Source organism: Trematomus bernacchii, unplaced genomic scaffold (genome assembly GCF_902827165.1).
Source record: "Trematomus bernacchii unplaced genomic scaffold, fTreBer1.1, whole genome shotgun sequence".
NCBI classification, from domain to species: Eukaryota; Metazoa; Chordata; class Actinopteri; order Perciformes; family Nototheniidae; genus Trematomus; species Trematomus bernacchii.
Window position 1 is genome coordinate 3,808,007 of NW_022987840.1, and position 15,774 is coordinate 3,823,780.

The following is a 15,774-nucleotide window of genomic DNA, read 5'->3' on the forward strand; positions in this document are numbered from 1 at the left end:
TCTCACCAGCATGCTCCAAGGCCACCATCATGGACTGCTCGATGAGGTCCCTCTCGATGAAGCCCCGGAAGTCGTCCCGGTACACGGTGAGGTCTGGTAGTTGGAAAGTGCAGAGGGGCGTGTCCAGAAGCGGCTCGGTGCTGCTCCCTCCAGTGCTCGAGACGTGAGAGCGCGCCAGGGACACGATGGTGGAACTGGCGTGGGAGATTCCCCTCGACAGACGCTTCTCTGTAGCAGCTAACACACAATGGCAGAGGGTGTAGAGAAAAGGTGGTAAATTAAAAGAATATTTGTTTTAAATGTATTAGTTACTCCTGATTATCAGTGTTGGGAAGTCAGGGTTTCCCACACATAGACTATACTTGGGCGGGCCGCCCAGGTATATTAACGGCCGCCCAAGTATATTTCACGACCCATTTAGGTTTTTTATTTTGTATTCGTCCGCGACCACAACCCCATCTGCAATCGATTAACTTGTGGACAATGATCCCTCGCTCTACGCCTCCTGTACCCAGTCCCGGACTGGCCATCGGGAGGACCAGGGGGTTACCCGATGACCTGGCCTGTTAAGTGGCCTGCTGGCCTGAGGATTTTTTGGGTGACTGGCTGTCTACATGATGTGGCCTGCCGACATGGTCACTGTCATACAGATCATAAATCAAAGCCCTTGATTGGTCTCTGTGTGTCATTCAAGCTCGGGATAACCTCAGCTCAGGTGAGGTAAAGGACTCTCTGAGTGTTTAGATAGTTAACTTAATCTAAGTTCTTAGTGGGTCTCAAACGGTTTGGTCACCATTTATGTAAACACATATTTCCATTTGAGGGTGTCAGTGTTTTTTCATATTGGAAATGGTATGTTATTGGTTATGGCCATGATTTTATGATTATTGAAATGTATACAGTTCTGTTTCATATAGGTGTTCCCATAGATCTAGTCTCTTTATTTCCCCCCTGAAAGTGCACCAGATTGATGCATTTAACTCCAAAATTTACCAGGGGAGCATGCCCCCGGACCCCCCCTAGAGGATTTGAGGTCCACCCCCACTTAAATCACATGGACAGGTTCCTAAATACATTTACAATTTTTTTTAAATAGTAACCCATGTCCATATGTTTATTTGTGGGTAGTATATTTAAACTATAGGGCTATCACTATATGCCTGTACCTGTTCGCTCTGCCATCGCATGAAGGGTCTGCTAACAAGCGACCAACAGAAAGGTTAATGTTAATGTTGTTGCACGTCACAAAGGCACGTCACCTCAACCCCCACACCCCCCCCCCCGCTAACACCAATTAAGTAACTTAATTAAATTAGAAATTGAATTTATTCAGTAGAGTTGCAGATGACACAAGTATAATTAAATGAATTACAAATCAAAATATTGGTGATTTTTCTCTATTTGGAAAAAACGAAAAGTTTATTTGATCTGTTGCTTTTTACCTTTTTTGGCTGTCCAAGGTTATTTCGGAGAATAAGCATGTCAGCAAAGCAGTCAACAAATGTTTAGTGCAACACCATCAGATGTTAGAACTTTTAAATGAGCTACTTTATTCCTTTGGCAGTATGCGCTAAAATCTTTCATTGTTGTTTTTAATTGGTTCTGCCCTTTAAAAATGCACCACCTCTTGTCTGCTAATTCAATCAATGTGAAGTGCTCTAAGCAAGTGGAGCAGTGGACCATGCCAAGGCAGTTGGCCATGTTGTTATACAAAAACTCAAAAAGTGTTCAAATGTTTAACCATTACAAGTCAGAAAGTAACTTTCTTAACACTGTGATGATTTTCTGAGCCTGCTTTTGTACCAGCGTGCATCCTCCTATAACAGTCCTTAATAACCTCAGCACTATAAAACTGGTTATACTACTACTTAAATGAAATCTCATTTGCCTCACCTTGCACCACCTCATCCTGGCGGTGGAGTATTGGCCGCCCTACCCTTGCCATCTCCTTTTCGGGTTGCAGATACGTCCTGTCCTCTGTGAATGAATACATCAGGTTCCCAGCATGCACCTGTCGTAGCTGTTCAAAGTCACTGAGGGCAGCAGTGAAATCCCAGTTCTTGCCTACAGACGGAGAGAGGGACAGGAAGAACATCTGTCAGCCACCAGCGTGACAACCTGAGTCTTGTTTCTGCGTCGAGCAAATGACACTTACCTAACGAGTTTAAATATTTACAACCGGCCAATGCGACCATAACCTGTCTTATCTTATGTAAAGGCCACTGGCACATTCCTTTGCTTGGGTAAATATCAGAATTTGGAGCACGCCTCGCCTCGCTGGCTTGATGCCGTTCACTGCATTACATTGTTAACCCATTATCCTATCTGCAACTTGTGGTGCTGCTAGGCAACAGGAGTGCTGTTGACTCCAGATATACCTTGCGTCTGTTAGTGTATGATGCCTAATTAACAGTAACAAGCCAGAAGTACTGACTGAGACAGCGGTCAATTTGTCGGCTGCTCTGAACATCACCGGCTGTCAACTTCACACAACCCCCCCCCCCCCCCCCCTTCTTTTCATAGTTGTGTAAGGAACGGAAGCAGCAGATACTAAATTAAAGTACAAAAACAAGAGGGGATCCAAGTGTATATTCATTTTACACAGTTGGTAAAGATATAACTGATTTGAAAAGATTTCCTCATTGAATATAGATGACTGTATAGATTTTATCAAACTCCATTTAACACTCCAAGTTGTATTGTTATGAAGATTGTGCAACTTACAATGTGTCAATAACATCAATGCATAGACTTCATGACATGGGACCCACTGCATCATTCTAAATATGTACTGAAGTTTCTATGTTTCATTCATAATGTTGATATTGCAATTTTAAAACGATATTTTTTATGTCCGATTACCAGGGTTAAACTTTTTATGTTATTCGATTTCAGTGGTGGCTGCGTTGAATTGTCACTGACATGCATGATCCAAGCCTTTCCTATAACTTCAGATTAATCATTTCAAAAGTCAAATGTATTAAAAAACATAATTCACTGCAGCTGCTTATCATCCATCTAACACCATAAATTACATTTATATAACCAAAATAACTAAACCCCCCTCGCCTATTGTTAAGGGTAAGGACATCATAAAATACATTAAGAAAGATATTCATTCAAAAACCTCTTAGAATGTAAAACAATGACATTCAGTACAGCCTTGAGGACATTTTAAAACACTTTTCCAGATGTTCTTTGTCTTAAGACCAGTGGTATTTTCTTTTTGAATAATTATTAATTCTTACCCTCGAGCAGATCTCTGGCCAATCCTGGTTCAGCTCCAGTGGAACGGACAAAGTCGGATAGGACTGCGTCCATATCCACGGTCATGTGATCATGAATTCACCAGGTTGCGGGTTGTATCAAAGCAGAAAAATAAATAAACAAACACGGACTCCGCTCTTCCTGACGGGGCAGCAGCGGGAGGGGTGAGGGGGGGGCACTCCTCTGCCGTGTGCTATTCAATCTGCCACACCTGAGAAGATAAATGAGATTACATTTAAATAACCTGCAGGTATCAACTCATCAGGAGTGAGTTTAAAATGGATGAAAGAGATGCAACAGTGAATGACAGACACACTGATATAAATGTTCAAATGCGAGCATGTTGTGACCTGGTTACTTTTGAACTTGACACCTTTTCAGTCATCCAAGGCAACAGCTGTGGCACACAAAGTGAACAGGTCTCACAAACTGTTTGCTTGGATTTGCATTGAAACCTATTGAAAGTCAAACTACACATGGGGTAGCTGCTGTCAGGCGCGTGATGTCTGTCATGTGGGAGACGTTACTGTGTGCTTTCCGTCATTATCCAGTTTTTGTGAACACTACCTTTTATAATTAGCTGTTATAAATTCAGAAAATCTGTCAGGATACATTGCCTCAACTCGTTTATTTTCTTTCAAATTTGTACTCGAGACCTAAGTGCATGATTGCCGCCTTCAGATATGAACTGTTGTATGTAAACAGACAAGAGTTTCATTCTGCCAGAGAAACAGGTCATGAAGGGTCTGAGCAGAAGCACTTTAACCATGTGCTAAGAGAAAGCAAGTGCAGTTATCAGCTAACAGCCATGATGAAGTCGGTTTCACAGTCAATCGGAGATAATCAAATCATAATCTGATGAAGTCGGTTTCACAGTCAATCGGAGATAATCAAATCATAATCTGATTTTTTGTCATCATAATTATTGTAACAATAGTTTTGTTTATTTAGATAAAAGAATAGAAGCATGTATATTTCAAGTAATTAGATCTCAATGTCAAATAAATGTTAAAGTCAATGTGAGGAAACGGAACTCCTTCAGTGAGGCTCCTTTGAAATCAATTAGACGATTTTACTCTTCAGATTTCAACGGCAGATCCTAAAGACCAGCATCAGTTGGACAGTGAAATCAATACAGAAACATTATCAAGACTGAGGGGGGAAAAGAGTCAGCATCAATGGGCCGTTGACACAAAGGATTTAAAGGGCAATCGATGCACGTCCAGACAAAAGGCATGCATCAAAGTAGCTCTGGCTAAAAGACGTACTTTTGGTGCCAAGCTAAAACTAAAAGCCTGTATTTTATTTTTGTAAATTATTCTGAGTGAGCATACACTTTCTCAGCAGTGCTTTGAAGCACATTCAGACGGTTAAAAGCGTGTTCTCTTTGTACTTCCTTAGCACTTTGCTGTGCTATCATCCTTTTCACAGCAATTCAACATCTAGTAGGTGTATATAATATTATTTACTGATACATGCAGGTCAAAAGGCAAATAACACCTTTCATGTTAGGGCTGCAACACCAAATGGAAATGTGAGCACTGTTATCAACCATGAGTATTAGTTTTAGAGAAGAATATGACGGGGCAGCATTTTACAAACCAATAAAGGGGTTTTAATACATCCAACATGTAGTCAGCTCAGAATCAAAGACAATGTTTTCTTGATGTTTTAATGACAAAAATGCTGTGAACAATCAGAAAGCTATCCAGTCTTTATGCTGCTTTGAAGTGCATAACTGCCTGATCCAATTTTTGCCTGTTTTTTATTTTTGTAAACCTACCTCCAGTCATCTATTCCCATCCGTCCCATGGCTCATCCACCACCCAGTGTTTCTGCTTCATCTCTGACTCAGTGAACCCGCTCCACTGCGTCTGATGAGTCACGAGTTGACTCTTCTTACACCTCTCCATCCTTGTCTTGCTTTGTGCTCTGCCTACCTCCCCCAGTTCCTCAATCATTATTACAGTAAAAGCCACACTGGCACGCAGGGGAGGAACAGACGTTAGTACAAAAGGCCTTTCTCAACCAGCGGAGTATTTCTAGTTTTCTCTGCAAAGTCAGGCATTCAGCAGCCTCCTCTGCAGGGTCTTCTTACATTCCTGTCAATTATGCGATAATCAGGTCTACTGATCACATACAGAACTACTTATTCAACCATTAAAACAATACGACTGTTAAAGACATAGACCTCAGACAGTAAATACACTGAGGTATGGGTTAGGCCGTGTTCTGACAGATAAAAGCATTGACTGCATAAAACACAACAAAAAAAACGCTTTGGATTAGGTATAGAAGATGTTATATGAACCAGTCCTAGAAGTCCAATTTGTTCATGGACAAAAACTTATTTTAAAAATAACGAAGTTTAAAAACGAACATACTAAAAGGTATCACAACCAATAGGGGCTTTTGTTTGACTTGTATTGGGCACTGCTCTGGGTTTGTATGTGGTTCACTGTGTAAAAACCAATGCGAGGGTCAACTTTGGGAACTGGCCTTTTTAATTATTATCTTTTACCAGAGACTCTCAGTCTTATTTAAATGAATGAGGGGCCTGAGTTTCCTTTGAATATATCATCCATTTTGAAAGAACATAATGTACATTTGTAACGGAGGTGATCTCTGGGGACATAGATCTCGGTCTCCGTTATGGATTATATAGCTTAATTATTGGCGAAGTATATTCATTTGCTCCAAACTAAAACATTGCACAGGAAGCATGTGAATATATGTAATTTATGCATCTATTTGTCACGATCTGTCTATGTTTTAGTTTGTCGGTCTCTGTTTCCTGTTTTAGTTTGAAAAGTGTTCCCCCTCCCGTCTTGTCTGTTGCTGGTGATTGTGTTCACCTGGTGCCCTGTGTTGTCTCCTCCCCCCTCACCTGTATCTTGTTGGTTTGATTAGTCCTGTGTGTATTTAGGTTCTGTTTTCCTGGTCTCTGGGTGTTTCTCAATCGCGAGTACGCTTGCTTGGTAGCACATGTCTGCCGAGCATCTTGCTTCAGAAGCGAGGCAAGAATACTTCCTGCCATTCGGAAAACAAAGAGTGGAACAGGCTAGCAAGTGTGCAGGTGTGCGTCATATGAGAGGCCCCGCCTTACATCTTCCGCCACAGATTTGGGGAAATTGGTCCGTGCGCAAAGCATTGTGGGGATTTTAAGACCGCGGAGTCTACACATGTGCAGCCTCGATATTTCTCCAAACGGAGTACGCCGGGCTCGGTAGATTTCCAAGTATGCTGGAGATTGGAACAGTACTTCGGCGGCACTCGATGACGTAGTATGCTTGAAATAGTGGCTCTGAAGCAGCTTTACTCACGATTGAGAAACACCCCCTGTGTGTGTGGGAGATCCTTGTTGCTGGTGACTGTGTTCACATGAGACAGTAAGATTGAGGCTGTGTCATGTACCACAAGGAGTCCCAGAATGCCCACACCGGGTTGTATTTGGACGTTCTGCCTCTGCCTCCTTGCTTGGTCGGGCCGCTCAATGGTCAGCTTCACAACATTTCAAAGTTAAATGCAGCAAAAAAGCAACATTTCTAAGCTAACCTAGAGCTAGCACGGAGACACATGGCTTTGGAATTGAGGATCAAGAATGATGAATTAATTATATTAGGAGATAAATGATTGTCAGTATTCATGATCATTCGTCCAAAGGCTTTAGCAACATCCAGCCTCTGCCTGGAACTCGGTGTTCTAAGTGAAGCCATCCATAAATATGATTTGTTGGTCTGATTATTCTTTTATTTGGTCTATTGACTACAAAATCCTGGCACTGACAACACAAGGCACTGTTTAAGGGCGATGGAAGTGAAGGGAAGTGGACAGAAAGTACCAACACAGACTAACAAAAGGCTGGCTGTTGTCACTGTGGGCCTGTAACATCAGCCATTCCTGTGAACCCACTCTGATGCGTTTGATATAATGTCACATAGCTCTCCTTCAAAAACACAAAAAAGTACTTGTTTTTTGAGAAATTGACAGATTGTGCCCCATAATACCTCTATTGTGACACAATAAAATCATTAAATCTAATCTTTTTTATAAAATGTTCAATTAATAATCTGTACGCACAGGGAGAATAAGGTTGGAGGCTTGTCGCTATGCCACGTACACTACTTCCTACAATGAGGTGAAAGTGTCAGAACGTACACGTACAGTCATAAAAACTGTGTAATATAGCATGACATATTATGACAACAGTGAAGATGTGGGAGGCTACAGGTTCCTCAAATGAAAGATACATTTGTTGGGTACAACTACATCTACATTCCAAGGAAAAAGATGAAATTCCTGTACACACTTATCACCTCTGCATCCATTTATTTAAAAAGAGTCAACGTTAAGGTTACAAGGACCTTCCACAAGACAACGATAAAGTGAAACAGTGCTTCAATAGAGCAGACGAAAAGAGTTTGTTGAATGCTTTTAGGGAAATTACAATAGAGCCAATGTTCACCTCACATGTCAAGGCATTCTCATAGCAAAGCCACATGGAGATAAAAAAAACACATTCTTAAGTGTTTTTCAATGCCGTCAAAATCTGACTTCTTTATTTATCCATATAAAAAAAATCAATACAAGAAAGATGCTATGTGGATCACTGGCTAACGTTTACAGTGCTGCTGCCAACATGGGGCAGTCAGTGATTTGTGTCTAGGATGGCTGAGCTTTTGTCTGGCAGGAGGGCTTACGTAACAGGAGCTGCTGACAACACGTGGGTGCTGAGCTGAGGCTGGGAGAATGGCCTGGATCACTGAGAGAGAGAGAGAGAGGTCACCGCTGCCCACTGTGTCAGCCCCACGGTGGGCTGAGAGGGTCAATGTACCGCCGGGACTGGGAACACAAGTTTGTTTTGCTAGCCCTCAGATCATTTATGAAGAAGACATGTTCACAGTCTTCTTGTGGAATGCATGTCTTCAGATTAGAGATGTGACCTATGTTCATAACTGGAGAAACAGCTGCTGTTGACTGATCAAAGATTAACTACTTCGAGTTTAGAGACATCATTTTTAGTGTCCTGTCTGTCTGTAACTTTGTGTGGTAGTGTTACCACTGAACAGGTCTCTCTTGAAAATGAGACCTTGTGTCTCAATGAGATGTTACACCTGTATAAATAAAGGCTAAATAAAAATCATAATTTTCCAAGGAAATTCAACAAACATAAGTATCTAGCCAGACAGAAAAAGCAACAACGGTCTATCATTGTGACAATTCATTTGTCCACCTTTTAACCCTAACCATTTTAACCCTAACCCCTAACCCTAACCCTTTTAACCCTAACCCTGTTAACCCTAAACCCTAAGAATTGTATGTACAAATGTAATCATAATGACCTTAACTTGGTCAACACAAACGGACATAAAGATATTCTTATTTTTCTAAATATTACATAAAAGTTGCTCTTCTGTTTGCTGCAATCTGACAGCACCTTCATTTGCACATTTATATATCCACAATAAAAAAACATTTTTAGTTTTTTTTTCAAATTCAAAGCTTCATTCGTGAAACCTTAATAGAGGTTTCAAATGTGTTTAAAGAGACTTTCAATACAGCCCTAGACTAAGCTAAAATGGCAAATACTTCACCAAGATGAAGACACAGGTTGTTGAGAAAAAGAGATGTGTAAGAAACTCCCATGCTGAATGCTGGAACAGCTGATACAGCTATGTAACCAAGCAGTAAAACACCAACAAGACATTTTTAGATGTGACTTGCAAAAAAAGCGAATCACAGCCCACATGTCCAATTTTCATTTTAACAAAAACAAAATCAGCCTGTTTATCATGTTATATGAAAGCTAAAAGAAATAAACACATAGGCAATTTACTCTGCTGTCATTGCTACACTAACACTATTACGATTATATTTCTATTGATGCTTTATTAAAGCATGGTATAACTCTTCACTTTTAATTGTTTGACGTTGTTGCAATTTCCATGTGATCACCCTAACCTGCATTTATTGCCCTGCTTGTTGTCATTGTCTTTGTTGTTAAAAAAGCCCAGATAGGATTAAGCAGTGTTTGTTCAATGTGTTGTTATCAGCCAGGGGTGAGGCCATTACCCAATGTTCACAGCAAACCAAGATAAGAAACACAAGGAGAGAAACAAACGATAAAACAAAGGCACAAAGGCAGAAAGACTGCCTTTCGCCTACAATGTGCAAAGGTCGAAATGCTTTGTCATGATACGTGATATTCACTATACTTCACATTAGAGAAGCTAAAGATGGGACAATTAAGAGAGGAAAGTACAAGGAAGAAGAGGAGTAGACTACCTCTAAATAGATACTTAACAATGACCCCCAGTCTGACATGTATTTCACCCTCAGAGCAGTTTGTGGTGAGATTACTTGAGGCCGACTGAGTTGTTCTGTTTCCCTTTAATGGTCCGGACGTGATGTATGACTACATCTATACATGTGTCAGTTCTATTTTAGTTCAATCACAAAAACCTTTCCTGTGATCTCAGCGAGAGTAACACACCCTCACAATACCATATGAGTAATGAGATAAAGGGCATAATGTAAGCAAACAGGGGAGGGCAATGTGGCTGGTGGAGTGAGTGATAAGCGTTGCCCCACAGGGCTCCGTCACCACTCCTGTGATGGTGCGAGGGAAATCAAAACCTTTGGACAGCACAAGGAGTACTGACAGTGAGAATTAAGACGATGAATCCAAAATATTAGCTTATTGCAGATCTGTTTCAGCAGTGTATATGTCGACCAATAAGTTACTAGAAATTGCCGTACAGATGTGCCAAATAAGGTTAATTCAGAAAAAAGTGTTGTTTACTTCAGTGTAGGGATGCATATCGTTGACTTTTTTATGATACCGATACCGATACTCGACCGATACATATCGTGATACTTTCATGTTGCATAAGAAAAATTGAATCATCACGCAATTACTCCCATGAAGCGCTTTATGATATAGTTAATGAATATTAAAATTAATTGTGGGACTTCGACCTTTTAGTACTGAACAAACAATGAAAAACACGCTTGACAAAGAGGGCTTGAAGACTGTACATTCCTGTACTCTGATTTTATGTGACAGTAGCAAATGTTTTGAGAGGTTGGATGTGTTGCCGCCTTTCCCAGAAATAAACTTCTTGCAGTGGTTACGGACCCCACCATTCAGACTGGCAGTCATATGCAGCCACACTTTAGATTTTCGTGCAGACATCGAGCTAATGAAAACCCGAAAGCTAACCGAAAGGCTCAGACGTTCGGGAGGAAGGTGAAGGGCATTGCTTGGCAATCAAGCCAATCACCGAAGCCGTTGCAAGACGCGCGATCTGATTAGCTGGCGGTTTGGGTGCGGTTTTAAGGATATTACGCCTCACTTTATTAAAAAAATATATATATCGAAAAAGTATCGAAAACCGGATCTGATTTCGGTACGGTATACCATAGCCGCCAGTAACCGGTATTTCGGTAATACGGGGAACTGGTATGCACCCCTACTTCAGTGCACTGACAAGTACAGCTGCAAAGATTAATTGATCAGTTGTCAACTAATAAATTAACTGAGAGCTATTTGGCAAGTAATTTTTTACGAAAAGTAAAGTCAAAATTGTCTGATTCCAGCTTTCTAAATATCAATATTGTCTGGTTTCTTCACTCTGTTATATGACAGTAAACTCGACATCTTCGAGTTGCTGCCAATACAATACATCTGAGGATGACTAAGTTATTTATGCAGAGAATAATCAAACAGATTAATCGGCAATAAAATCAATTGTTAGTTGCATCCCTACTGAGGAGATTGACTTTTAAACTGGAAATGGTCCTGTTTAGTATCTTGGTCACAAATCATTGAAAAAGAGGTCTTAGAGATTCCCTATAAAGATAAGGCTATTTGTTTATGCTGCGAGCTTCTAAAAAATAAGTACCATCAGATCAGATATCGTTATCAGATCAAGAAATGTCAAATATCGACAGCAAAGATCCAGTACCAGCTGGGTTTAATAAAAGCTAATGAGGGGAATTTAGAGCGACTCAAATCTCCACATGATTGATGCACTTCTGTCTCAATCAGTCTGAAGTATCGGAGCTGTCAGTCTGAATTCTTAAAGTATCTATGATAGGCGTAGCTTATTGACTTTAAAACCACAGTCACATGCATACAAAATTACAGGGGTGAGCTAAGCAAATTCTTCCTTTTTAAATTTGCTTTCTCAGCAAGACAAAGCTTTTTTTATAGGGCTCGGTTTGCTGTGAACAATCAATCAGAGTAAACACCCTACTACTGCAGAAATGCAGAAGAGGAAGAAAAACAAAGGTGTGGTAAGATGGCTGTCCTTCAGCCGCCTTTATCTGTGGAGGGGTGTAATCTGGTTACTGAGTCATTACATAACATCAAGAGCTACAGCTGGGAAGAAGGCTGATCGCTGGCTGAGGAATGAAGGGAAACCAAGCCCTTTACCCAGTTCTTCCAAAGTTCCTCTCAGCTGAACGGATCAGTACAAAGGCCCTGCTGCACACACACTAGGAAGAATGATCTCTGCTATAGGATGCACTGCACCAGTCCCTCTTGATATATAATGCAAAAGGGCTTGTTATAAAAAATAATCAGTGGACCCTACAGCCTTGGACAAGAAAATGCACAACAGAGCACAGCAATGCAAAATCCTTGCTTGGTATAGCGTCATCTAATTCTATAGGGAAAGGCTATGCTGTCTTTACTGACGTCCACAAAAAAGACATAATAAATATACCTTTTATGGCCAAGAAAAATTGCTCTGCCTGTGAAGAAAAGGCAGAAAATATCTTAGCCAATTTTGTAATTTTCTGCAACATCAGTTGTCTTCAAGGGCAACTGGATGAATCATACAGAACAGTGTGATGTAGGCACATTCATTCTCAAAGGCTTGCATAAAGCACACGATAAGCATTGCATTGTAAATACCCCCTGGGGCTTGTACAAGGCCACTGCAGAGAGAGGGGTTTGTGTTAGCGAGTCAATGCTGTGCCTCTATTCAACGTTAAAATACATTTATTTATAAACATTCACTTATACTGTATGTTGACCGGCATAGAGCAAAAGTTAACCTCAAACAAAACAAGATGTAAAGAATATGATAGCTTGGCACTGCTAGATATTACTTCCTGTTCTTTTTGCAAACTGCTGCCTCACTAATTCTCCCACTGAGCAGATGTGCTTGACCAGCATTGAGGGAGGGGGCTGTCGTTTTCAATTGCTATTGGTTTACATCTCTAAATCAATACAGTCAATTGGAGTGTGAGCATTTCCCTGGACAAAAAGGAAATATACTAGTAAGCCGGTCATTGGAGAGAAATCAATACAACCCACTGAACTGCAGCAAAACAAAACATCCACAGAGCTTCGGTTGACGTGTGAATTATTGGAGCTAGTTGGCCGTTTCGAGTCCATTAGCTTAAGAAAATGCTTCTTCAGTTGTATCCAAGGAATCTTTTGTATTTAGTGGCGCAATGAGCCCTGATGCAGCTGCAGCACTGAATGGTTATCTTCTTCCCAAATAAGGACATTAATTATCTTTTCAACACTCAGACTACACTGTAAGAAATGTCAAGCCTATAAGAAATAGCAAAACAAGAGGGCTCCTTACAAGGAAACCAAAACATGTTTCAGAAAATACCTTAAAGCAGCTATATTATTATTACGATAATGAATAGCACGCACATTCCAGCCGTGATGAAGGCTTGACCACCAGCTGTGGGCGTCTGTGTGTAATGTGTAAGACAACACCCGTCTGAATGCACACACAGCTGATGTCAGAGATTCCACTCCATGCCTGCCCCTCTCGGGGGCCGTGCCACTCGAGCTGGTCCAGTCCGAAAGCTGTCCAGTCATCACACAAAAATGTGCCAAGTCTAACATCCCTCTCGCGGCCTCCCTGTCTTGCTTGCTGGCTCAGAAACATCCAAACTTGATCCATGTGAACTCAACAGCCTGCCTTTCTCTCCATGAGAGCTCAAGGCAAAACAAGGTGGGGAAAACAAGATCTGCTTACAGATAACGTACTTGACCTTGGTTTTATTGTTTGAGTGTATGAAGACAAAATATGCCTTGAACTCATTTTGCAGCAGCTTTGAACCTAATGACTGAAACTGAATAAAGATAATCTGATTAAAATAAGCAAAACATCATAAAATATATATAAGAGAAATAACACATTGACGGTGGTTTGGCTCCATTATTACTATTGTTTATGCCCCTTAGATACAAGACTGCTGTCTCTGAGTATATAAGAACCCGAGAAAGAACAACTGTGTAAGCATAACCACAGTAGCAATGTATACAGAGAATCACCACCTAATCTCTTAGTTGCCAGAATTAGAGCAACCTCCTGTTTGAGATGTTCTAAAAATAATGTGCTCATAATCACAGTTTAAACATAGAAAGACTGCACTGTGCAAAGTTCAAAGTCAGCCAACAACTAACATTTAAACATGTACAGGAACAAAACGCCCCCGGTGAACGCCTAATGCCTTAATTAACGACAATCATATACTGGTGACGTTGTGTGTTCTCTTAAAGCGTGACACCCAAGTGATTGACAAACAGGTAATTGTATCCATGAGGCCTCACTGTTCTGAACAAAGTACAGAAAGTACAGTTAGGGCGGGCACCAATTCACAAACAGGATGTGCTCAAGTGAGGTTTGCAATGACGTAAACTCATCTTCCAGTTGTTCCATTGTTTATGTGACAAGGCGTAAATTGGGTTTGGAAAGTTAGACATGGCTTTAGACATAACCTAGTCAGTGGAAGACTTCAGAGTCAGTGTTTCCGCCAGGGGGGCGTCTTGCCTTATTCAGCTCGGAACGCACTGAACTCGAGCCGAGGGCGTAAAAAAAAAAAAAAAAAAGTTGTTATCGCTTGAAATGACGAAAAGGAAAAAGGACAAGGACATCCCTCTGTTGGAGGGGCAAAGGAGCCTGATGGGATTCTTTTTGGAGTATTGAAGATCGTTTCCCCGACATCGGCCTCTTTTCAGCTTTTCGTATCTTGGACCCACGGTGCCTGCCTGGCACAGGACAACACGGAACGTGCTCGATTTGGACGCGATGAGCGGTGGAGCACGCGCGTGAACTGCGAGTGCCGGAGCCTCGCAGCGGCGAAACTGAGGTTCCGTGGTAAACTGTGGTAAAAAGAGCCGGCTCTTCTTCTTAGTGAGCCAAGCCAAATGATCCGGCTCACTAAAAAGAGCCGTAATTCCCATCACTAACGTAAAGAGATATCATCTATAAGGGACGGCTCTCGGGTTAGACGCCCTGGTCTGGCGGAAACACTGATCAGAGTGCTTTATAGTGCTTCCCTTTAGCCTAATTTGGATTGATATTCACTGGACCACAGTCATGTCCAGCCAGCTGAAATTGGCAGCATTAGCTTCTGAGCTCAAGTGTTTATCAAAGAGTCTGAGAGCTGATGTCATGGAGTAGCACTGCATGTAGCAGACAATTCAATTAGTTTCCCAAGTTCTCTAAAATACAGCAGAGCACAAATACACTCACAGTGTTGTCCAGAATTGAATTTTAGGGCACAACTTTGTTCTATTCTCCAGAATTCTACTTCTACATTACAGATAAATTATAACCATTTTTGCTAAACAAATATGACATATCACAAATATATTTCACAGGTTTTGAGAGCCTCTAAAATGAAACATTCAAAAGTGCCTTAAACTGTCTTCTATTCTGTCTTTAGGAATACGTTTTTATATCAAAGGATTGTTGTCAAACTTCCTAAATAATTAGTGGACAGATTTGAGGGCAACCTGGATGTTACCTTGTAATTGTTCATATATAGATTAAATATCTTAATAAGAAAATTCTGCATAATAACTATGATTACAATTGTATCTTGCTGTAGGCCATATGTTCTTCCTTTCTGATGTTCTGTTGTGGTCGTTTATTAGGAGGGATATTAAAGCTGGGCTCAGAGGTTCCTAGCTGGTGCCCGCCGCGTGTCACTGCAGTCAGGCGCAGTAACCACCAGCGAAGGAGTGCTAATTAACCGCTGCATGAAGCAGGCTGCTGTGGAGAGGGCTATAGGGGACCATAAGTGGCATTCCCACATTCCACACACAGACCGCGTTACATTGTGCACAGTCTGTGCAGTTGACACCCGAAACAGCAGAAAATGTAATGAGGGTATCTGATACACAAAGTGTGAGAGGGAAGTGGAAGCTAATCTGCTTTCAATGCATTACTGTTTGAGAGGTGGGCAAAAAAAGAAACTCAAAACAAGTCATGAAGAGTGACTGCTGAAGACAGCATCCAGTGCAACGTGTTGCTCTCCCTCTGAAGGACAGCCGCACAGAGACACATCATGGAGAACATAATGTGTTGCTTTCAGTGTTACAGAAAGATTCCAACCTAAACTCCAGACTCTGTGGGTGAGAAGTCCTCCTTCAGCCCCGCCGGCCTCTTTATTGATTTCTAGCTTTTGTGAAGAAATACAAGCCTCTGCATCCATTTGAGTACTGCCTATTTATTAACAAAGTGTGGG

At 41.2% G+C, this 15,774-nt stretch overlaps 1 protein-coding gene across 1 annotated transcript in view; it reads right to left on the bottom strand.

The window, feature by feature from the left end:
* Positions 1 to 15,774, bottom strand: part of otud7b (OTU deubiquitinase 7B) — a 39,016-nt gene that overhangs the window by 15,051 nt on the left and 8,191 nt on the right. Inside the window, exons 2-4 of the mRNA XM_034112633.1 lie at positions 3,249 to 3,478; positions 1,894 to 2,064; positions 7 to 237 (exon numbers count right to left, since the gene is read on the bottom strand). Coding sequence (XP_033968524.1) covers positions 7 to 237; positions 1,894 to 2,064; positions 3,249 to 3,333 — 487 coding nt within the window. The 5' untranslated portion in view covers positions 3,334 to 3,478. The remainder of the gene's footprint in view (positions 1 to 6; positions 238 to 1,893; positions 2,065 to 3,248; positions 3,479 to 15,774) is intronic.